Source organism: Trichomycterus rosablanca, chromosome 20 (assembly GCF_030014385.1).
Source record: "Trichomycterus rosablanca isolate fTriRos1 chromosome 20, fTriRos1.hap1, whole genome shotgun sequence".
NCBI classification, from domain to species: Eukaryota; Metazoa; Chordata; class Actinopteri; order Siluriformes; family Trichomycteridae; genus Trichomycterus; species Trichomycterus rosablanca.
Window position 1 is genome coordinate 18,359,398 of NC_086007.1, and position 24,680 is coordinate 18,384,077.

A 24,680-nucleotide genomic window follows, 5' to 3' on the forward strand; every position below is an offset into this window, starting at 1 on the left:
CAGAAATAACACCATCCTCAATTGTTTTTTAGCCTACCTATTGTGTTGCAAAGGGAAGTGTGTGTATGTTATTTGGTTTTGTATGTGTAAGTGTTTTTAGGTCTTTGTATGTGTCATCAGAGTCTCTAATTCCTTCCAGACACCTTTCAGTGCTTTCACCTTGATTTTTATTGATCCACTTGCGCTGTTTATTAAAATGTAATACATAAAATCACATTAGTCATTATTCTTACAAGGTTGCAAAGTTCTCTCTCTCTCTCTCTCTCTCTCTCTCTCTCTCTCTCTCTCTCTCTCTCTCTCTCTCTTATATTATATTATATTGTATGTTTTAGCATATTTCTCTTATGCTCTTAGATATTCTATCGTGTGGTGCAAGAGGTTCATCCTGGTGAAGAACTTGTACTGTTCATGAAGGCTGAGGAGTTTTCATGTGACACCATGGCTCCAGATATACATGGTATTTTGCTTATTCCTAAAATGCACACACACACACACACACACACACACACACACACACACACAAAGTGAAAAATCTGTTTTATTTTTAAACAGTGTAATAGCTCATAATTCAAAGCTTTATTTAAAGGTATAACTTTAAAGGTATAGTGATTAGAAGGTACACCAGGCATTTACCATTAGTGCACTGTTTCCATTAAAAAGCCAGTAGGAAATTGTATTATAACAAACCAGCAGTAGAATATTTTGCTATAGTAAAAAAAATGTACAATAATTTATATATGTACACGGGTTGGGGCAGGGGTTGGCTCAAAGCCCCCAGATGGATTGGCATCCTATTTAGTGGTAACCAGACTCTGACCTGACCAGCGACCATGACCAGAATAAAGCAGTAGTAAGAAATGAAAATGAAATTAAAAAACACATGAAAAGCAGTTGGATATTTTAGTAAAAATTTATTATTACATTTGGCAATAGTCAAAAAACTTTTATACATCGTTTTTAAATATTTATATTTATATTAATAACAATACTATATAATAATGAAAAATTATTATTATATTAAGTGGAAAAGCATTAGGTGATATTATATCCTAGTGTTGAAAAAGCAACAGTATGAATGTTAAAAAGGATATTTTTAATAGTAAACAAGTCCTCAGATATTTTCTAAAATAAACATAAAGTATTGAAGTAGCAGAATTGTTACAATAGTGGAAAAACTTTAGCTTAAATTTTTATAATATAAAACAATATTTTTTTAAACTTTTGTAATAAAGGAAAATTTATAGGCTATTTTACAATAATAAAAAAGTGCAATATGTATAATAATAATAATAAGTATAGTAGGATATTTAATAGTAGTACAAAAAGCAGGGTATTTCATAATAGTAAAAACAGAGATATATTTTGTAAAAGTGGAAAAGCAGCATTATGTTTTATAATAGTGACAACGTAGTAACAATTATAACATTTATAAGCAACATAATATTTTGTGATATTGAAAAACACACACAAAAATCCTCACAAGACTGTGATTGGAGGTGTGAATTGAACCCAGGTTTTTGGGACCAGTGTTTACCAGCTGCTTCTCCATGTTTTGCCTTATAAAAATGTAATTGTAAAATATATGTATTTGTATATCCTACACACACACACACACACACAAACTGATCTTGGTGTCATGTTTTATGTGAAGAGGAGCGTCAGTTCCGCTGTGAAGACTGTGAGCAACTTTTCTCCTCTGGCTCTGAGCTGCTGGAACATCAGAATCACTCATGCTCGAACCAGCCCTCATCTGGATATGCACTACCTGAGCAGGCCATCCCCACCACCACTGATGAGTGTAAAGACTGTGAACGAGTGTTTCCTGATGCTCAGAGGTAGGCACACATGTGTACACCTGTCTATTTTGCCAGATGTACATATACCCCCAAGGGGTATGCCAAATGACAGTGTGGGTCCATCTAAGAATTCTGAGATTTACATTTAATTTTACTTTATTATCTTTACAAAAATGTGGAAAACTGAACATTAGCCCATAAGCTTGTTGAACATCCCATTCTAAAAGCATGTGCATCAATATAAGGTTAGTTCCACCTGGTACCTCTTAGGTAAGGCTATCTATGTGTCTATGATCATTTGTGCCTATTCAGTCGAAAGAACATTTTAAAGGATTAACATTGACCTTAAATTCTACTTAAATCTTATCAAAGGTGTTAAAGTCAGGACCGTCTGACACATTATACCATAAAAAAAAACAATACATTTTTTCCAGCTGTATTTATGCATTATGAACCACATAATCAAAGTGCAAATTAACCAAAAGCTGCTAAATTATTTTAATTCCTAATTAGTAAAATACCTGGTTTGGATAAGGAATCAGTCCCTTACTTACTTAGTCACAATCACCTTCCAGATCAAACAACAATCAAACATCAGGTTAATTAATCCTTTGATAACAAAAATGATTTTTTTGTTTATTATTTATGTATTTTCCTTTGACTTTAAATTTCTTATCAATGTCTCCTGTCCAGACATATTCGGATTTTAACACAGTGAGTGCTCCTGATAGTTTTTTATATAAAGAGGAATGCTTAAATATTATACCTTATTCTTTTCTTAATTGTATAAAGACTGTTATATAATCACCATAGGCAGATGTTATGATTTTTTCTTTCTCCTAATTTAAATCCTTCATTCATTCTAAACTTTATTTTTTGCGTATTTTGTAATCAAAGGACGTAGAGCTGAGACACAGAGAGCAGTGCTTAGTTGACAGCCTTGCTTAACACCACTCAGAATAATGTCAAATGACCATTTACATTATTCTGCATTTTAAATCTTACATAAAGACTCATTATCATTTTTATCAATTAATAAGAAAATATTAATACTTTTGGTAGTTGAAAAACCAGAAATACCAGTTCTGTCAATACAATCAGACTGCCCCACATTTCTTTACCTTTATTGGGTTACCTTTTCATCATAAAAGACTAAGGGCAATGTTCATTAAAGTAAGATATCTTAAGTTATTTACAATGGTGTTCAAAAAAATAGCAGTCCAACACCATTGATCTGATAAATCACTGGTTTTAGTAGAAATGCTATTTCTACATAGCAAAAATTTTACTTGAAAGTGTAGTAGAGTAATAAAAACAAAACAAACCCAACAATTAGGACATGCATGCCGCTCATTCTGAGTAATCGAAGCATTGATTGAAAGGGGCTTGTTCAAAATAATAGCAGTGAGGAGTTCAATTGGTGAAGCTATTCATTCTGCAGAAGAACGGGTGTCAATTTTGGCCCTTATTTAATGTAGGAGGGTGGCAAATGTTGCACAGGTTGGTCATAGCACATTTCCTTTTGAAATATTGGGTAAAATGAGTTGTTCCAGATATTGTTCTGATGAACAGCGTACTTTGATTAAAAAGTTGATAGTAGAGGGAAAAAACATACAGAGAAGTGCAGCAAATTATAGGCTGCTCAGCTAAAATGATCTCAAATGTCTTGAAGTGACAACTAAAATCTGAAAGACGCGGAAGGAAGCGTGGAACTACTGTTCGATTGGATCAAAGAATAGCCAAAATGGCAAAGGTTCAGCCAATGATCACCTCCAGAAAGATCAAGGAACATCTGAAGTTACCAGTGAGTACAGAAGATGATTAAGTGAAGCCAGTTTACCAGCAAGAACTCCTTGCAAAGTCCCGTTGTTAAGAAAAAGACACGTCCTAAATGGGTTCAAATTTGCCAAGGAACACATTAACTGGTCCAAAGAGAAATGGCTCAACATTTGTGGACTGGTGAAAGCAAAATTGTATTTTTTTGGTCTAGTGGCCGTAGTCAGTATGTCTGACGCCCCTTGAGCACTGAATTCAAGCCAAAGTTCACTGTGAAGACAGTAAAGCATGGTGGTACAAAATGATGATATGGGGATGTTTTTTATACCATGGTGTTACGCCTAGTTATCACATACGAGGGATCATGGATCAATTTAAATATATCAGAATACTTGAGGAGATCATGTTGCCCTATATCGAAGAAGAAATGTGCTTAAAATGGGTGTTTCAACATGACAATGACCCAAAACCTCTTGGTTACAGACAAACAAGATTGAGTTAATAGAGTGACCAGCCCAATCCCCTGACCTCAATCCCATAGAGAACTTGTGTTCTGATATCTGAAATGCGTTCTTTTGAGGCAAAACCCAAAATTGCAGAAGAACTGTGGAATGTAGTGTAATCATCCTGGACTGGAATACCTGTTCAGAGGTGCCAGAAGTTGGTCGACTCCATGCAACACAGATCTCGGAAACAATTGTAATGCCACTAAATATTCGTTCAGTAATTTAAACTAAAGTGAAACCTCAAAGATTTTTAGTTTATAGATACATTTTTTGAGAAAAATGCTGACACTGCTATTTTTTTGAACAGCCTAATATTCATTTTTCTTAATTTTCTGTAAATGATGAACACAAACTGGCTAAATTTTGTTAATGTTTTGATTTAGAATTGAAAGTGTAGTATTTTCAGTGCATTTGCATTCATGGAAATAAAAGTTATTAGAATGATTTTGTGCTTTATTCACTTTTTTAAAATCACTGCTATTTTTTTGAACACTACTGTATATATTCAATATTAATATTTATATAACAGAACACCATCATAAAAAATCTCATACAATTAAGTCCTTTGTTTGTTTATCAGGATTTTAACGTCATGTTGTAGACCTTGGTTACATTCATGACAGGAACGGTAGTTACTCATTACACACAAGGTTCATCAATTCACAAGGTTATATCAAACACAGTCATGGACAATTTAGTATTTCCAATTCACCTCACTTGCATGTATTTGGACTGTGGGAGGAAACCGGAGCACCCGTAGTAAACCCACACAGACACGGGGATAACATGCAAACTCCACACAGGACCTTCTTGCTTAGAAGCGACAGTGCTACCCACTTAGCCATCATGCCACCCATTTTCCCCTTTGTACACCTGCATCAAACACCTGTGTTAATAGGTTCAAAAATGCATCTGATTACATTTAAATGATAAACCATCTGTACCAGAGGAGTTTTATTTCATTTTTTTGTTAATTAAATTTAAATTTCATTACATTTAATTGTTTAATTGAAGACACTACCTTACAAACATTTATATCCCAAAAAAACAAATAGTTATCATATTTTTAATATCTTTATGCATTATTTCACATTCATTTAGAGTATTTACTACTTTGCAATTCAATTGAAATACTAAAATTGTTTAAAAGGGGGAAAACAATATGGTTATAAAACATAAAGAATAATGGGGTTTGAATAAGTTTGCACATATTGTTATAACTGGGGACGTGACTGTGTTTGACCTTAACCAATCACATTTAAACTCATGTTAAATAGCAGTCAGTCTACACCTGCCATCAACTGTAGTGACTCTGATTAACTCCATAAAGTTCAGCTGTTTCTAACCTTTACATAACATCTTATAGCAAAGCCATAGTCTGCAAAGAGCTTATGAAGCATCAATGGGATTTTATTATTAAAAGGTATTAGTCAGAAAAGTGTAGGTATTACATATAACATGGAACACAGTGAAGACGGTCACTAATAAGTAAAATACAGTTTGACAGTGACATTAAGAATGATGAAAAGACATAAAGAAAACTGGTCTGGGAGGCTGCCAAAGGACCTACAGCAACATTACAGTAGCTTGTAAAGCATATCCATGGCAGCATAATGCTTTGTGGCTGTTTTTTTCTACTGAAATTGGAGTCAAGGTGGTGGGAATTATGAACAGTTCCAAATATTGTCAATTTAAAAACAAACTCCTAGAGCCTTTGCTAAAAAGCTGAAAAGCATATACAAAGCAAACCTCCACATTTACAAAAAAATAACTTCACCAGAAGAAGTTTTGGAATGGAGAAGCCAGAACCCAAACGAAAATCTGTGTGGTGAAATAAAGAGGACTGTGCGCAGGGCATGCCCTTACAATCTGAAAGAGTACTTTTGCAAGGAATAGATTGCTAAGTAAATTTTTGCCATGCTAATAGACTTCTTTATTAGGCTCTTATATATTATAAAAATAAGTATAAATAAATGTAGGTTTGTTAACAAAATTCTCTTTCTTTTCCCTAGTCTGGAGGCTCACTCTCTTGCTCACTCGGAGGAGAGGGAGTACAAATGTGACCAGTGCCCGAAGGCCTTCAACTGGAAGTCCAACCTAATACGCCACCAGATGTCACATGACAGTGGCAAGCACTATGAATGTGAAAACTGCTCCAAGGTAGAGTCCAAGCATTGTTGGGTGTGTTTGTGTAAGTTTGTGTGTGTGACTACAATAAAAAAAGCATTAATCTACATAAATATCTGATTAAGAATAAAGGTAAGAGTTAAATGTATTTATTTAAAAAATACTCAAGTATTGCATTCCTTAAAATTTAACCTAGATAAATAAAGATGATGATAATTAAAACTCATAAATTAGTAATGTATTAACTCATTACATTATCCTTTACTATTGTTTTAGATTTGTTTTGTGTTGTTGCCCACAGAAAACTTAATCTAAACATATTAAAATCAAGCATCTATAATTTTCACACAGTAAATACACAGTTGGATGAAATATCAAATGTGTGTGTGTGTGTGTGTGTGTGTGTGTGTGTGTGTGTAAATGAGTGAAACCCTACTGTCATTACTTCAGATAATAAATGCCTGTGTCACTGAGTGTGTTTCTGTTTGCTTGTTTGTCACATTATGTGTGCATAAATTGTCTGTCCCTCTCACCCAGCAGGTATTTACAGACCCAAGTAACTTACAAAGGCACATTCGCTCACAGCATGTTGGCGCAAGGGCACATGCCTGCCCTGACTGCGGCAAAACCTTTGCCACCTCGTCTGGCCTGAAGCAGCACAAACACATCCATTCCTCTGTCAAGCCCTTCATGTGTAAGTCTCTCAGACCGTACATATGTAAGTCTAATACACACACCCACACACACACACACACACACACACACACAATTACACTGTGTCTACTTATGGGGACTAGTATTTTATATATAACTATATATGACTAATAAAGGCTTTCTATTCTTGCTATTTTGACCTTGATGTGTCAGGTCTTATAGAAAAGGTCTACAAGGTCTGGAAAAGTTCAGTTTTTAAGTTTACGGTTTTATACAGTTATATATGACTAATTTGACAAAACTCTGCGGCATGGTGGCTCTATGGGTGGCACTGTCGCCTTACAGTGAGAAGGTCATGGGTTTGATTCCCAGGTGAAGCGTTTAGGGTCTTTTCTGTGTGAAGTTTGCATGTTCTCCTTGTGTCTGTGAGTTTTTGTATTTTTTTTGGGAGCTCAAGTTTCCCACAGCCCAAACAGATTTAAGTTATACCAAAAAGGCTAAGCCTGCTCATAAAGATCAAAGTATGGAATATGGAAAGTATGGAAAGTTTCTTTATGGCTGTGGGAGATGAAAATTGTACTGTATCTATATGCTTGTCCTAATAGCACTTTATTCATTAATAAGCTTTGGTCTCTGTCCCTTGACCCAAGTGCCCTGACCACTCACAGGGTGACAGGGTGGTCACACAGCAACTACAGAACATTGGCCATTCCAGACAAATAGCTAACACATGGAGTTCTGTCTGCTATACACAGCCATTTACAGCAATCATCATTTAGACAAATCACTCTCAATAACACACAGTCAACAGCTGGATATGTGTGTGTGTGTGTGTGTGTGTGTGTGTGTGTGTGTGTGTGTGTGTGTGTGTGTGTGTGTGTGTGTGTGTGTGTGTGTGAGGCTGGGGACATTGCAAGAACTGTACATGAACCACCCATGTACAAAGTGTGCAAAAAGTGGGTTAAATTGGGTTAAATCTTAATATCAGAACTAAATATTCCAACTCCACATGTAATCAGATAACGTTTGAAAGACCAAAGCAATTTTTGCTGGGTGGTTACCTATTAATATTCTGTGCATACTATATACTATACTGCTTCTGAAAGATCATAAACACACTACATGTCATACTGGAGCTTAATGAATTGAGTCTTCATGTTCCTGTCAGTGCACACAAGCCTTAGATCACCTTCTGCTGTGAGTAGGAGAGTAGGAGGTGTCATAAAGCACACCACCACTGAACCCTTAAAATAAGCTTAAGTAACAATGAATCACCACCAGACAGTTTGACAGAAGAATATGGTTTGGCAAATGCCAGTAGAACACTATAACTAAGTACCAAAGTTAACCTAACAGAATACAACAGCATTCCAAAGAGCACTTTGATTTTACGTTTTTTTGCAACAACAACAAAAGCTGTCAGAAAACTACATATCCATGGCCAATCATTATGATAACACATACAAGTCTTCTGTGCTCTTATGTAACACAATGTGATGTTTAAGTGTTTACGAAACTGGCAAGACACGTACAGTGTATACAGTGTATCACAAAAGTGAGTACACCCCTCACATTTCTGCAAATATTTTATTATATCTTTTCATGGGACAACACTATAGAACTAAAACTTGGATATAACTTAGAGTAGTCAGTGTACAACTTGTATAGCAGTGTAGATTTACTGTCTTCTGAAAATAACTCAACACACAGCCATTAATGTCTAAATAGCTGGCAACATAAGTGAGTACACCCCACAGTGAACATGTCCAAATTGTGCCCAAAGTGTCAATATTTTGTGTGACCACCATTATTATCCAGCACTGCCTTAACCCTCCTGGGCATGGAATTCACCAGAGCTGCACAGGTTGCTACTGGAATCCTCTTCCACTCCTCCATGATGACTTCACGGAGCTGGTGGATGTTAGACACCTTGAACTCCTCCACCTTCCACTTGAGGATGCGCCACAGGTGCTCAATTGGGTTTAGTCCATCACCTTTACCTTCAGCTTCCTCAGCAAGGCAGTTGTCATCTTGGAGGTTGTGTTTGGGGTCGTTATCCTGTTGGAAAACTGCCATGAGGCCCAGTTTTCGAAGGGAGGGGATCATGCTCTGTTTCAGAATGTCACAGTACATGTTGGAATTCATGTTTCCCTCAATGAACTGCAGCTCCCCAGTGCCAGCAACACTCATGCAGCCCAAGACCATGATGCTACCACCACCATGCTTGACTGTAGGCAAGATACAGTTGTTTTGGTACTTCTCACCAGGGCGCCGCCACACATGCTGGACACCATCTGAGCCAAACAAGTTTATCTTGGTCTCGTCAGACCACAGGGCATTCCAGTAATCCATGTTCTTGGACTGCTTGTCTTCAGCAAACTGTTTGCGGGCTTTCTTGTGCGTCAGCTTCCTTCTGGGATGACGACCATGCAGACCGAGCTGATGCAGTGTGCGGTGTATGGTCTGAGCACTGACAGGCTGACCTCCCACGTCTTCAACCTCTGCAGCAATGCTGGCAGCACTCATGTGTCTATTTTTTAAAGCCAACCTCTGGATATGACGCCAAACACGTGGACTCAACTTCTTTGGTCGACCCTGGCGAAGCCTGTTCCGAGTGGAACCTGTCCTGGAAAACCGCTGTATGACCTTGGCCACCATGCTGTAGCTCAGTTTCAGGGTGTTAGCAATCTTCTTATAGCCCAGGCCATCTTTGTGGAGAGCAACAATTCTATTTCTCACATCCTCAGAGAGTTCTTTGCCATGAGGTGCCATGTTGAATATCCAGTGGCCAGTATGAGAGAATTGTACCCAAAACACCAAATTTAACAGCCCTGCTCCCCATTTACACCTGGGACCTTGACACATGACACCAGGGAGGGACAACGACACATTTGGGCACAATTTGGACATGTTCACTGTGGGGTGTACTCACTTATGTTGCCAGCTATTTAGACATTAATGGCTGTGTGTTGAGTTATTTTCAGAAGACAGTAAATCTACACTGCCATACAAGTTGTACACTGACTACTCTAAGTTATATCCAAGTTTCATGTCTATAGTGTTGTCCCATGAAAAGATATAATGAAATATTTGCAGAAATGTGAGGGGTGTACTCACTTTTGTGATACACTGTATATCGCTCATCTAATATACACCACTGATTTCACACCTGCTCATCCTGTGTTTGTTTATTTTAACAGGAAAAATGTCATGATCACATGCACTAGTTCTCTCTCTCTCTCTCTCTCTCTCTCTCACACACACACACACACACACACACACACACACTCTGAGCAGCATCTTTAGTATTGTACTAATATTTACACTGGGTCTTTAAAACCAGTCCTTCAGAAAAGAGTGGAATCATAAACAGAGCTGAGTGAAGAACTGAACTTCACACCTACTCACACTGTCCCACTCACACACATCTCTATCTTCATCCCCTAATTTATTTTATCCTCCCTTACATTTGGCAAATAGTGCCTCTGTAATGTGATTATGAGTTATAGTAATGTTTAAAGGCTGTGGATGTGGTTTGGATTTAAATTGAGGTTTTATTGTACTTAACCTAAATTATTATGGGTGTTGAAGCTCTGTCTATTCACTGTAAAATAATTGTGATTTTAATAAGAAATTGTTGTCTAATATCATAACAACATTAAAATTAACAATACTTTTTTACATGATGTAAATATACAGTCGTGTGGGTACACTTATTTATTATACAGTATGGTAAAAATATTTTTGTTTCACAGTAAGCTTGTATTTGGATTGGAGTAACTTGTTGACTAATTGTTGCCTTTAAGTATAATGTGAAAAATACATTGAGTTGTGTTCTTCTGTGTTGACATTTTGGGGGCATGGAGGCGCAGATTGTTGTGTCATTTTCCCCTGATTGAAAATTGCCTGCGCTGTGTAAACATTAATTCGCTGCATTAAGCATTAATGGGTTGCTCAGTCCAGTCCTCTCTTCATTCTACAGTTTTCTGTAAACTTACCCCTAGACGTTTCTAGACGTTTTGCGCCTTACTATGGAACCACCCTGGGAAAACGGATTGCCTCAGTGGCAGCATGATGTTCCTTTTCCGGAGTGGATCCTGTCCATAAATTCATGTTATGCACAGGATTGGGGTGCCATTTGTTCATTGCCGATTCTGGATGGTTCTAAAGGTTCCCTATCTTTCTTTTTTTCCAAGAATTAAGTTGTCACAGACAGCCTGAGCAGCCTGTTGTATTGTGACAGGCAGTTTTTAGTTCTGCATTATCCCTGTCCTGTCCAGTTTCTCTACTGCAGCTGAGAAGTTTTGGTGTCTTTTATTTGTTACTGTTACATGGCTGGAGTCAAATCCCACACACCTGCAGGAATGTACATAAAACTTGTTTGCAAATATTTAATCAAGGTAGAACAATACTGTGAACTAAAGCCACAGTTTTGTAGGTAAAGCATTAGCACATAACCAGACCTGTTACATTAAGTTTTTGTTATCATGAAAGTAAAGCTTCTTTTTAATTAAAAGCTTAATTGCATTTGGTATAATAAACTATTGGCAACATGATGGTTAAACATAAGTGGATTTAGCAAAAATTGTTTGTGTTCAAAAAGGTAAAATGGTTTTATAAGAGACCTGGGCATTGTTGGTGAAGCATCAGTTATGAGAAAACATTTTTAAGAAGCTGCAAATTGTTTGATACAGCATGTGTGTTTGTGTATGTGTGTGACAGACTGGGAGTAAGAGACAGGTCAGTGATTGTAGTCCATGGTAACGGACCTGCAGGATAGGATTCATTCAAATCAGTTTCCTTCTCACGACCAAAATAGAGCCATTGTGCCGTCTTTTAGTCTCATTCTGTGTCCCCTTGCCACTGTATGTCATTGTCTCACGATATCACTCTGGTGTGGGCGTGTGAACAAGAATCATATCTACCCATCTATGCTGGCTATATGTAATTCTGTGACATGTTTATGTTTCTCCTGTTTTAACCCAAGAGCATGTGTATATTTGAGGTAGTTCATAATGATGTCACTTCTGCTCTTATGGTAGATATGTGTGTTTCATTGTCTCCAGGCGAGGTGTGCCACAAGTCCTACACCCAGTTTTCCAACCTGTGTAGACACAAGCGTATGCATGCTGACTGCAGAACGCAAATCAAGTGCAAAGACTGTGGGCAGATGTTTAGCACCACTTCTTCCCTAAATAAACACCGTCGCTTTTGTGAGGGCAAAAATCAATTTGCCTCTGCCACAGGAGGGCTCTTTGGTCCCAGTGTGCACCTTCCAGGTACACCCGGAATGGACAAATCTTCTTTTGGAATAGGACCTGCCTCTGCAGGTTTAGCAGATTATTTTGGAACAAGCCAGCATCATTCTGGACTAACATTCCCAACAGCCACTGCTGCATTTCCATTTAATTTTCCAGGACTCTTTTCATCTGGACTGTACCACCGCCCCTCACTTATTCCACCCACAACACCTATAAAAAGCCCATCAGCCTTGGATTTTCAAAAAAATCCACCACTATCATCACCTGTGCTGAGGAACCAAGAGTCGCAAGATCTTTTAAAGAGACTCCGAAAACACTCCGTCAATGGGGAAGAAACAAGGAGCATGTTAGGCCATCCAAGAACAGGCTTTCATTCAAAGGCAAGAAATGGTATCAAAACAAATGACCAGTCAGAGAGCAGTGATCTGGACGATGTCAGCACACCAAGTGGAAGTGAGCTTGAAAGTACTTCTGGTTCAGAGTTAGACAGTGATGCTGAGAGTGATCGGGACCGAGAAAGAAATCAGGAAAATGAAAACGGATTAAAAAGGAAGCCTAACAGTTCTAACATGAACCAAAGCTCAGCCCCCAGCAGCTCCAGCAGCAACGATGCTGGTAAAACCAACAGAACCAATGTGCTTCTCCTCTCTTCCACTGTAGACAAATGCAGTACTGTTTCTGGCACTGTAAATGACTCAATCAAAGCCATTGCATCCATTGCAGAGAAGTATTTTGGGTCCACTGGGATTGCAGGGCTGCACAATAAAAAGAGGGATGCTCTGACATACCCCTCTATGTTTCGTTTACCCTTCTTTCCTGGTTTCTCTCCACCAGTGTACCCCTGTCACGAGAGGGAGCATGATCAACTTTCCAGCCACAAAATTGATTCAGTGAGTCCATCACATGAAAGTCACAAGCGACCACAAAGCAGTAGCTCTGACTCCCCCTTTGACCTTACCACTAAATGTAAAGAGAAGTGCATCGCATCAGCCTTTGCGAAATCAAAGCTGGAGGTAAACCATGTATCCTTAACCAATCAGGATCAGCCACTGGACCTAAGCCTTGGTGGGCGGAACCGGGGCACAAATATTGTAGGTGGGGAATCACGTAAGAATCACATATTTGGAGAGGAGAGAATTGAGATGAAGCCCTCTAAAGCAGACTCGACCATCAAGCATGCAAGACCCACCCCTTTTTTTATGGACCCAATTTACAGGTATTGTCAATCATAAGCCCTGTGCATTACTGTAACATAGTTATTATATCCACATTTAAAAACATTACAAACAATGTAAGAACTGATCTAAATTAAACTTTTAGCAGGGTTGAAAAGAGAAAGGCGAGTGATCCATTTGAGGCACTGAAGGAAAAGTACATGCGTTCCACACCAGGTCTTCTCTTTCACCCACAGGTAAGGTTGCAGATATGTTTTTTAGGCCTCAAACATTCATTCAACAGTGAGAATCACTTAACCTCAACCAGTTTCTATACTTAAAGTTTATGCTGTGTTTTAAATCAGCAATTGCCAGTTTTGTTTTACATTACAGTCTAGTGACTACTGACAATTTTAAGAGAACATGTACATTGTGTTCATTTGAACCACTCTCTCTGTTATACTAATCATATAAACTCTGCCTGTTTCAACTGTGCATATACCACAAACGATAGGAAGATGTAAACTGACAAATTCTATATATTTAAGTTACCCTAAATGCACTTTTGCTCATCATGCGTCTTCACATTTTAAATTGTTTTTCATTTAAATTTGGTACCTGTCTGTAAATTCCAAACCTAAAAAAAATAGTCAATTTAAATGTACCATCTATTATCAGTATTTTTTGTGCTGCTTTACATGTTTGTAATAATACAGTCCAGATGTTCTAGACAGAGTGAGACACCCTTTCAGTCTCTGTGTGTTTTTGACTATAATATTACAATAAGATCCCATGTTAAACCTAACACATATTACTCTCATGTCAGGACAGTACGTATTTCATAGATTTAGAATGTATATTAATTTTAACAGCCAGCTTCCTGACACACACACACCCACACTCGCACACACACACACTGAGTTTTATAGGCCATTCCAGGCTCTATTTTACAGGCTGTTAGACTAGGCAGATTTAAACCGCATGTCTGCTCAGTGTCTATGCTCGATAACATCCACATGTGTACCACACACAACTTAATGAGGTGATCAGCATCCACTTTACTTCTCTAACACACTACATTCCCTATCAGCACCAGAAATACTAACACATCAATAATGCGCAAATGTGGAAATGCAACAGAATGTTTTTACCATTTAATGTCACTTTTTCTGTTCTCTTCTTCTTCTTCTGCCAAAACATTTTCGATCACTTATTTGACACACAATTTTTGAGATATCGTCTAAAGACCCACTCCCGAATGTTTGGTTTGATCGGAAAATACATGCCTATATAAACACCCGCCACGCTCATTTTCATTCGCTGTTTTGTACCGTTCTCTTTCATTTATTTTTAAAAGGCACATTAATGTACATTCACTCCCATTCATTACAAACACGCTGACATTACACATACATACATTTAATCAAAAAAGTATTTACCCCAAGTACATACACATACTTATATGGCAAATGTTACCAAAAGTATCTTCTCATACATACATGCAAAAATACATACATACAGTGTATCACAAAAGTGAGTACACCCCTCACATTTCTGCAAATATTTTATTATATCTTTTCATGGGACAACACTATAGAAATAAAACTTGGATATAACTTAGAGTAGTCAGTGTACAGCTTGTATAGCAGTGTAGATTTACTGTCTTCTGAAAATAACTCAACACACAGCCATTAATGTCTAAATGGCTGGCAACATAAGTGAGTACACCCCACAGTGAACATGTCCAAATTGTGCCCAAAGTGTCAATATTTTGTGTGACCACCATTATTATCCAGCACTGCCTTAACCCTCCTGGGCATGGAATTCACCAGAGCTGCACAGGTTGCTACTGGAATCCTCTTCCACTCCTCCATGATGACATCACGGAGCTGGTGGATGTTAGACACCTTGAACTCCTCCACCTTCCACTTGAGGATGCGCCACAGGTGCTCAATTGGGTTTAGTCCATCACCTTTACCTTCAGCTTCCTCAGCAAGGCAGTTGTCATCTTGGAGGTTGTGTTTGGGGTCGTTATCCTTTTGGAAAACTGCCATGAGGTCCAGTTTTCGAAGGGAGGGGATCATGCTCTGTTTCAGAATGTCACAGTACATGTTGGAATTCATGTTTCCCTCAATGAACTGCAGCTCCCCAGTGCCAGCAACACTCATGCAGCCCAAGACCATGATGCTACCACCACCATGCTTGACTGTAGGCAAGATACAGTTGTCTTGGTACTTCTCACCAGGGCGCCGCCACACATGCTGGACACCATCTGAGCCAAACAAGTTTATCTTGGTCTCGTCAGACCACAGGGCATTCCAGTAATCCATGTTCTTGGACTGCCTGTCTTCAGCAAACTGTTTGCGGGCTTTCTTGTGCGTCAGCTTCCTTCTGGGATGACGACCATGCAGACCGAGTTGATGCAGTGTGCGGCGTATGGTCTGAGCACTGACAGGCTGACCTCCCACGTCTTCAACCTCTGCAGCAATGCTGGCAGCACTCATGTGTCTATTTTTTAAAGCCAACCTCTGGATATGACGCCGAACACGTGGACTCAACTTCTTTGGTCGACCCTGGCGAAGCCTGTTCCGAGTGGACCCTGTCCTGGAAAACCGCTGTATGACCTTGGTCACCATGCTGTAGCTCCGTTTCAGGGTGTTAGCAATCTTCTTATAGCCCAGGCCATCTTTGTGGAGAGCAACAATTCTATTTCTCACATCCTCAGAGAGTTCTTTGCCATGAGGTGCCATGTTGAATATCCAGTGGCCAGTATGAGAGAATTGTACCCAAAACACCAAATTTAACAGCCCTGCTCCCCATTTACACCTGGGACCTTGACACATGACACCAGGGAGGGACAACGACACATTTGGGCACAATTTGGACATGTTCACTGTGGGGTGTACTCACTTATGTTGCCAGCTATTTAGACATTAATGGCTGTGTGTTGAGTTATTTTCAGAAGACAGTAAATCTACACTGCTATACAAGCTGTACACTGACTACTCTAAGTTATATCCAAGTTTCATGTCTATAGTGTTGTCCCATGAAAAGATATAATGAAATATTTGCAGAAATGTGAGGGGTGTACTCACTTTTGTGATACACTGTACATACATGTGTAATGTCAGCGTGTTTGTACATATATACATACAGTACATACATACATACAGACATTAAATGTTTTGAGCTTTGAGTCCTTAGGCAGCACCTTATAAGAAAAAGTCATGCTACTGTGATGAATATAGCCACATGGGCTCGGAAGTACTGTAGAATTGTTGTTACTTAACACAGTCTGATGCTGCACCAAGAAATGCAACCTGAAATTCATTTACACAGAAAAGAAAACCATACATCAATTGTGTACAAAAAATGCAGATGAGTTCTCTGGGACCAAAGACTTTAGAAATGTGTGCTATAGTCAGATGAGTCCTTGTTACAATTTGTTTTTATAAAAAAACAGATATCAAGTACTTTGTGCTAAAGGCAAAAAGACCACCCAGACTGTCATCAGTGAAAGGGGCAAAAGCCAACATCTGTCATGGTCATTTTACAAAAGTTCAACTTTGGGGGTCTTTGGGGTTTGTATTCATCAATTTATTTATTCATTATTAGTTAAATTTTTGTTGTTGTTTTTTTGTACTTAGGATAAAAGGTAATCTTAACAATTAATGTGGTTTCAGTTTGTAATCTGTAGTGTAAGTTGACTTTTTTAGCTTTTGTATATTAACCTACATTAGCTTTGAGGTGGGTGTTGGAGTTTAAGACTAGCTGTCCAAACAAACTAATGATCAGATTTTGAATTGACTTAATTTTTTGTCTTTTTTGTCTTAAAACAGTTCCGGATGCCTGATCAGAGAACATGGGTGAGTTCTCAAATCACACACATTTTATTATATACACATGTTTTTGAACACAACAAAATGTTTGTGGGGATGGTCTTAGCATGTGTAAAGTCTAAAGGGGTGGGCTTATAGTCAGCAGTTCAGCAGTCCAGTTGTATAAGAACTTGTTTACAGAGTGGATTTAATAACTTAACATGAAATATTTGTTTGAAGTATCCAACAACTCACTGTATTCGACCACAGACAGATCAGAAAGGAAACTTTAATTTAGTAAAATGGGGAGCAGTGTCTCAATACACACCCAATAACATTGTCATTACTTTTCAGTTATTCGCAGTAAATTTCCTCAGTCTAGTACAAACAGATGATGTTGTAACAACACAAATCTGCTGAAACCTCTTTGAAACTAAAGTACAGGCACAACTGATTTTTATGAAAGATTAATAGACAGAACACGCAAGTTTGCATTTAAGTGCTTAGTAAAGAGGTGGGTCTTTAATTGTCTTGTTAAGATGACGAGACTCAGCTGTGCGAACTGACAGAGAAAGTTTATTTCCCCACCTGAGTACTAGTTTAGAGAATAGCCTTGATGCCTGTCTTCCTCAAGTTCTGATTTATGGATCAAGAAGTGCTAGACTTGTGGCGTAAAGAAAATGTGGTACAGATTAAGGTAATAAGGAAATAGGAGGCAACTCTTTTTAAGTGTACCTGGCCTGAGTTCTCTGTCTTATTGACTTTCTGTTAGTCCTCAGTTTTTTTTTGTCTGTTTAACATGCATGGTTGATGGTTGGATTTGGCTACTGGCCTGGCTTCTGTCTCTAACCTTTTGCTGACATTATTTTTTTTGCATTTTACTCTTCCCAATAGATTTTTTTTTAATTTCCCACACCCATGGCCACTGATTAAATAAAAAGGGTTTGTCTTGCAATCAATATACTATTCATTGCAAGTGTGTTTACTGGAGTTAAGGGCAGGACTTTGTGAAGGCCAGTGAATTTCTCCACACCAAATCTGTCACAGTCATGCCAGAACAAAATGCAGTAAAAGGACTTCCCCCAAAATGTTGCTGAAAAGTTGGTAGTCTATAATTAACCCCTAAAAAGCAAAACAAAGCCAAGACAAAGGTTTTCTATTTTCTATGCTGTTTATGTGCACACTAACAATAAAATCAGTACACCAAATTTAGTTAGTGTTACACTATTAAATAACTTTTTAGACAAAAAAGAGCTTTTAATGCAAATAAAACACACCAAGCATTCTTGAGCACATAAACCAGCACACAAATATTAAATATGCATGGATTCTTATGTGTGCCATTTCTCATGGAATCCCACACAGCTGACTGCAGTGAGGTCATTAATCATCGTCCTATCATAGAGTAACTGCAGAAGCAACTCATGTATCATTTCTAATGAGAGAACATTATTTCCAGTGCTGTCATCCATTTGTCACGCATTAAACACACACATGAATGCCATTCCCAGAGCATATGTTTATTGTATTTTTTTGAAAGGCACTTTGTTATTTAATGTTATGTCAGCAACACTTTAATCTTCTTATATCATATTGACTAAAATCGACATTTATGGCATCCATCAGGCTTAAGTGAAACCACTTGTTTAAAATAAAAATTCAGTTGAAGTTTTATTAGAAAGATGTGCCCTCCTGTGCATGTATTTATATGGTAAGCACACAAGTGCATATGCTTCTATTTGATACGTCTGGTATAGAGTGTCCTTTGTAAGTTTCACTGATGTGTGCCTGCATCAGTCAGTGTTTAGCAGTTGTTATTTTTCTGATGGCTGCTCCTGATAATAGTGAAGGTTTTAAAATGTGCTTATTTACAAAAAGGGCAAGGAACAGAGAGTGAGTCCACAAGCAGCAAGAGGGTAATCGTCTCTCTGGGATGATTGTGTATAAGGGGATTTCCAAATCGCTGACATCTGGTACCCTGATAAGATCAACAGTTGAAAATATATCTTAATAATGAAGGCTCTCTTAACAGTGGATAGAGCATGAAAATCATGTACTACCATTTACTGAGAGTGTTGCTTTAATAGCCTCTACCCTTTGGCAAAGGTTTTCCACATGATTTAGTAACAACTTCTGGAACTTAATTCTGCTTAGCTACAAGGGGCACGTAAGGCCAGGACTATGTGCATGCTAGTCAAAGATCTTACACACAAAACTCAGGAAACCATCTATTGATCTTACTTTGTGCATGAACCTATTGTTGGGAAAAAAAAAAACCTTCTTCGAACTACTGCCAGACGTTTTGGAGCACATAATATTCTAGAGTGTCATTTTATTTATAGACAGAGAACATGCTACAATCTTCCAGTAACTACAAGCAGGGGACAAACCGGCTTTTAAGAGTAGTGAAGCATCAATTCTACTATCAATGAGTACTAGATTGTTTATTAGATGTAGTTGTTCCTATTAAATAAAGCTGATGAAGTTATCTCTACAGTAAAGGTGAAACATTAATTGGTTAATAATAATAATTAATAATAATTAATATTATTCATTTTTATAACTGTTTTATCCTGGTCAGAGCTGCGGTGGGTCAGATTAATTGGGCAAAAGGAAGGAAACACCCAGGACAGTTTGCCAGTTCATCACAGGGCAGACACACACATACATTCACACTTAGGGCAATTTTTAGTAGCCTTACACTTTGGACTTGCAAACTTCACACGGAAAGCTGTGAAGCGACAGTCACCATGTGCCACTATGCTAAAACATCACATTACAAATCTTTCTTTTTCTTTTTTTTTTTTTTTTAAATATGGCCGCACTATCAAACAAACATCAGTTATTGCTTCATCCTGATTAGGGTCACAGTAAATCTAAAGCTTGGTCATAGCATTATAGAACACTGGGCACAAGACATATTTATACCAAAACAGGGCATCACACATTTACACTCACTCACTTGCACCTAAAAGCAATTTAAAGTAGCTAATTCACTTATTGGCGTGTTTGGTAGCTTGGTAACTGTATTACCAAAAGGAAACCTATGCAAGCTGGAGTTTTTTTTCAAGTTACGTTAATTTTGTAATTACAGTATGCATAAATTCATTTAGTCATTCATACTGAGTCCTTATTATTATACTTTCTCCTTATTATGGTAATGGTGGCTATAGCACATTTTGAAAACATACCCTGCAAGGTTAAAATAAACCCTGCTTTGCCTCCTTAATTGTCCTTTCACTGCCCCCCTTAGTTTAGACAGTGACACCTCTGTCCCCTTCGGTTTTGATTTGTAACCCAGATTGTATTATGGTTATACAAAGACAAAAGAACATGTAGCTGGGTAATGCAAATGTTAGGGGAGCGCTATACAGAAGAGCCACTGGTCTATTCTCTTTCCTCCCATGCACTTTTCGCTCGGTTCCTCTCCGGGCTTGACAATATCATTATTATCCCTGTCGCAGCCTTGATCGCTTATGTCAACATTTTTCATATTGACAAATGTGCTGTCTGCTCACATTGTGCAGTCAATGCTTTACGGCCCAACAGAGGACATGAATCACTCCACAAGACACACACACACACACACTCACCTGCATGTGTGCCCCCATCACATATATAAACAGAAATACAGACATTTCATTCATTCATTTATTTTCATTCATTCATTCGGGTAATTTTAATACCTCTATTAACCTGACTGTATGTCTTTGGTCCATAAACAGTCCATATAATCTTTAATTTTACATACATGTACAATATATACAACATGCACACACATACTGTAGGTGTTATGACTGCCATGCCTATCCTCTGAGAATTGGGCCACTCTTAATGAAAGCGGTCATTTAACTTCATTAAATTGGCAGCTGGCCCTGTACAATTTTTTATTCATCTGAATGTGTGTATGCGTGTATGTGTGATTTAAACCTGTCATAACCACAAGTGTGTTTGTTAATAAAGTGTCTTTAACCATATATGGATTACCATATTACCATAAAAAACATTTGAAACTTTTTTGGAACATCATCCCCTGTTATAAGTTATGGCTTTAATATGACGTTTATACCTGTTAAAAGAAGTCTGTTGTGTGTTTTTTTTTCCAGCTAAATAATGCAACACCAAAAGCATGTTTAAAAAAGTACTTAAAAAAGTGGTTAAGGTACTGAACTAGTAATCATAAGGTTGCCGTTTTAAGCCACACCACTGCCAAGTTGCCACTGTTGAGGCCCCTGAGCAAGACTTTTAACCCTCAATTGCTCAAAATCATGTTCAGTCATAACTGTAAGTCGCTTTAAATAAAGGCGTCTGCTGAATGCCTAAATTGTTAATGTACTCTCTCATTTTCATAGATGTCAGCAATCGAGAATATGGCGGAAAAGCTGGAATCATTTGGATCATTAAAGGTGGACTCTGGTGACATCATGCACTCAGTTCCCACCATGTTTGACTTCCGAGCTCCAGCCTCTGCACTGCCCGAAACACTGCTGCGCAAAGGCAAAGAGCGCTACACCTGCAGGTATTCATAACACACTTTTAATGTGGACTCAGTGCTGGTATCTGCAGTGACCAGCACTAATACACACACAACATCCTGCTGCATTTATGCAACAGAATGCAGTTAGAGTTTGTTATTATAATTAACATCTCATTGGGTTCCCTGCATAATAAAGAGGACAATGATTATCACATAGGTATTGTGTGACAGTTGGTACTTCAAATAATTATTTATATCCTAAACCTTTTGTACACAAAAAGCTGCCTGGTGGACTTCAGTTTAAATCTGACACTTATTTTCACATTAAACATTAAAATAAAAGGAACTGTCTACTTCTATTCTTTTCCCTTTTCAAGTACTTGGCTGAGCCAATACCAAAAGTGTTTTCATAGAAAAACTAAAACATCATTAACATTTAAATATTTACTTTTATATTTATTAAAAACATAGGAAAACAAATAGTTGTGTATTTTGACTAATAACTAAAGAGTAATTTCCTTCCTGCACAGATACTGTGGCAAAATATTTCCACGCTCAGCCAACCTCACACGGCACCTCCGAACCCATACAGGAGAACAGCCTTACAGGTAACACTTGCACACAAGCACACACACACACACACACACACACACACACACACACACACACACACACACACACAAACTTGCAGAATGTTTAGGTAAAAATTCAATTAATGTTTTTTCCCCTTTTTATCCCAATCCCCCTGAACTTTTCCTTTCCACTTTTTGCATGGTCAATAGTGATTTTAGTAACGTTTGTAAGTTATGCACTTGTACAATACTTTCATGTATAAATTATTGTATTCATACAATAAATATTTATATTCTGTTACTGATGAACCCTACACACACACACACACAAACACATACACAAGCACACAAAGCTTCAGTAAAGTCTGTAAATGTTTTAAAATATTGTGAGGGAGCAAGAGACAGAGAGAAAAGAGCAAAAGAGAGGAATGGGGAGTATGTTTTCTTTGCTGTAAAACCCTAAAACATCCTACTAAATAATTGGGAGCTGAATAACGGCGCCGGTGGCCACAGTGATGGCATGCTGGGAATAGAACAAGAGACAGAAAAAGGAAGATGCAATGAGAAAGAAGTAGAGACAGGAAGTTGGTGAAAAATGAAGGTGATGAGAAGATTAGGGCTGAAGGCCAGCAAAGGCAGCTGGGTAATAAAGTCTCTCCGTCTCTCACACACACACACACACACACACACACACACACAAACAAACAATCATTTAGCCAGTCTTTCACGCTGGCAACACATTAAAGAGTTCCACAAGCAACTTTTACTGTGTGTGAAAGCGATGCAAGTTTATCTGAATTGCAATGGGAGAAAAGAAAGCATTTATAATCACACTTTACAATGCTGTTCACAAAGAGAGAGAGAAAAACAAAGAGACTTTCAAAGCTTTATTATTTAATCAAAAAGTAAAAGCATTTTTATATAAAACACCATCACCAATAAATGAATAGGTACTTAACAATCACTAACCGTTATAAAACAGTCATGTGTAACCCACTTATTTTTAAAATCAGCTAGATTTCCTGTAGCTTGATAAAAGGCAAAATCAGCTTTTACATGAGATGTTACTAGCTCTTGAAATACATTTACAACATCAGTTTAACGTTTTTGTCCTTTGGTGTATTTCCATCCAAAAATGAATAAAATGATTGTAAATATAAAGCCTATTTCTTATTCAATTAAAGGCCTTAGTGTATAAGAGTTGCAAAATGTATGAAAAATATTATCATAGTAATTACAAAACCAACATCAGTATGAAATGGCCAAGTTTAATTTTGCCCCTGTGTTATTGGTGGGCATGATGCCTTGCAGAATCCTACTCTAAAGTTCACCATAGCGTTTTGGTAGGGGAGCCTTATACAGCAGCCTCCAGGAGGGTGACAGAGAGAATGTGCTCTCCATTTGGTGTTACATCTCCCATGTAGGTCTCTAAAGTGCATAATTTTTACACATATTGTCAAAAAGAGTGTCTTTACCAAAGGTTTAAGTGAGAGCAGTTATCTCTCTTTATTCACAACCTCACACACTGCTGAAGTTATGTAAAACTCAGTTACAGTGAGTCTCTTCCCAGTCAGAACAGAAGCCCCCTAGAGTAGTGTACTTACTAAGAGAAAAGAGGTTTTGCAGCTCTTAATCTTGACTTCAAGCGTTAAACACTAAATTGTAAAAACCAGATCTAGGTATCTGATTTCTGGTGTCCCAATGGATTAGGAACAACTGTCTCTCATAAACCCAAACATTTAAATCTTCGTAGGAGTGCTAGTCTAGTGTTTATCCAGGAAACACTGCCTTTGTGCTGTCTGCAATGTCATAGGTTGAATTTTATCTGGCATGTGAATTAGTCCTTGTCCGCCCACTGCTGCAGGTAGATCTAATTCTTTATGTAGGAGCCAGTGATGTCCATTCCAAACAAAGTCCACAAAAACCTGTGATTGCCATACTAATTTAATAGTGGGATCAAGCACAGTCAGTCAACTACAAGGACTCTTTCATAGTAAAAGAAAAAAAAAACTGTGGCTGGATTGGCTCCCACCTCTAAAACCTCCTGTTGACCTTTTCCAATTATTTTTTTGCATGTATCTCTCAGTGCCAAGGAACACCCCAAGCATTTTAAAGCCTTCACTGTTCCAAGAACATTGTTGAAGTAGTTGAAGAATTTGTTTTTTGTTTTGTTTTTTTGCCTGTCTCCAAATGCTTTTGTTCCAATTTATGCAAGCCGTTGAAGTTTCATGTAGCTTGTGGAGACATCTGTTGGGCTTCCTCACGTCTGTATTGGATCTGATGATAACAGTGATGTCATCAGCATAATCTATCAGCTTCAATGGCATTTCTTGTCTAAGCTTGGGACCAGGGACTACAATACTTTGACGTGGTTTTCTCAAAGCTGCTAGAAATGACTTGAGTACCACAATGTATAATAGTTTGAACAGGCTACAACCCTGGCATATTCTTTTGTTTACTGATAAAGGTCTGGTGAGGCTTCTATTTATTTTTAATAGGCTGTAAACCAAAAGCATTTAAAGTCTTTCTCTTGATCTAT

General features: G+C 37.9%; 1 protein-coding gene across 1 annotated transcript in view; it reads left to right on the forward strand.

Annotated features, from left to right (window-relative positions):
- Window positions 1-393: 393 nt before the first annotated feature.
- Window positions 394-24,680, forward strand: part of mecom (MDS1 and EVI1 complex locus) — a 34,149-nt gene continuing 9,862 nt past the window's right edge. The window contains exons 1-9 of the mRNA XM_063016392.1: window positions 394-457; window positions 1,652-1,835; window positions 6,091-6,238; window positions 6,743-6,899; window positions 11,926-13,336; window positions 13,444-13,531; window positions 17,114-17,140; window positions 21,445-21,611; window positions 22,100-22,177. Coding sequence (XP_062872462.1) covers window positions 409-457; window positions 1,652-1,835; window positions 6,091-6,238; window positions 6,743-6,899; window positions 11,926-13,336; window positions 13,444-13,531; window positions 17,114-17,140; window positions 21,445-21,611; window positions 22,100-22,177 — 2,309 coding nt within the window. The 5' untranslated portion in view covers window positions 394-408. The remainder of the gene's footprint in view (window positions 458-1,651; window positions 1,836-6,090; window positions 6,239-6,742; window positions 6,900-11,925; window positions 13,337-13,443; window positions 13,532-17,113; window positions 17,141-21,444; window positions 21,612-22,099; window positions 22,178-24,680) is intronic.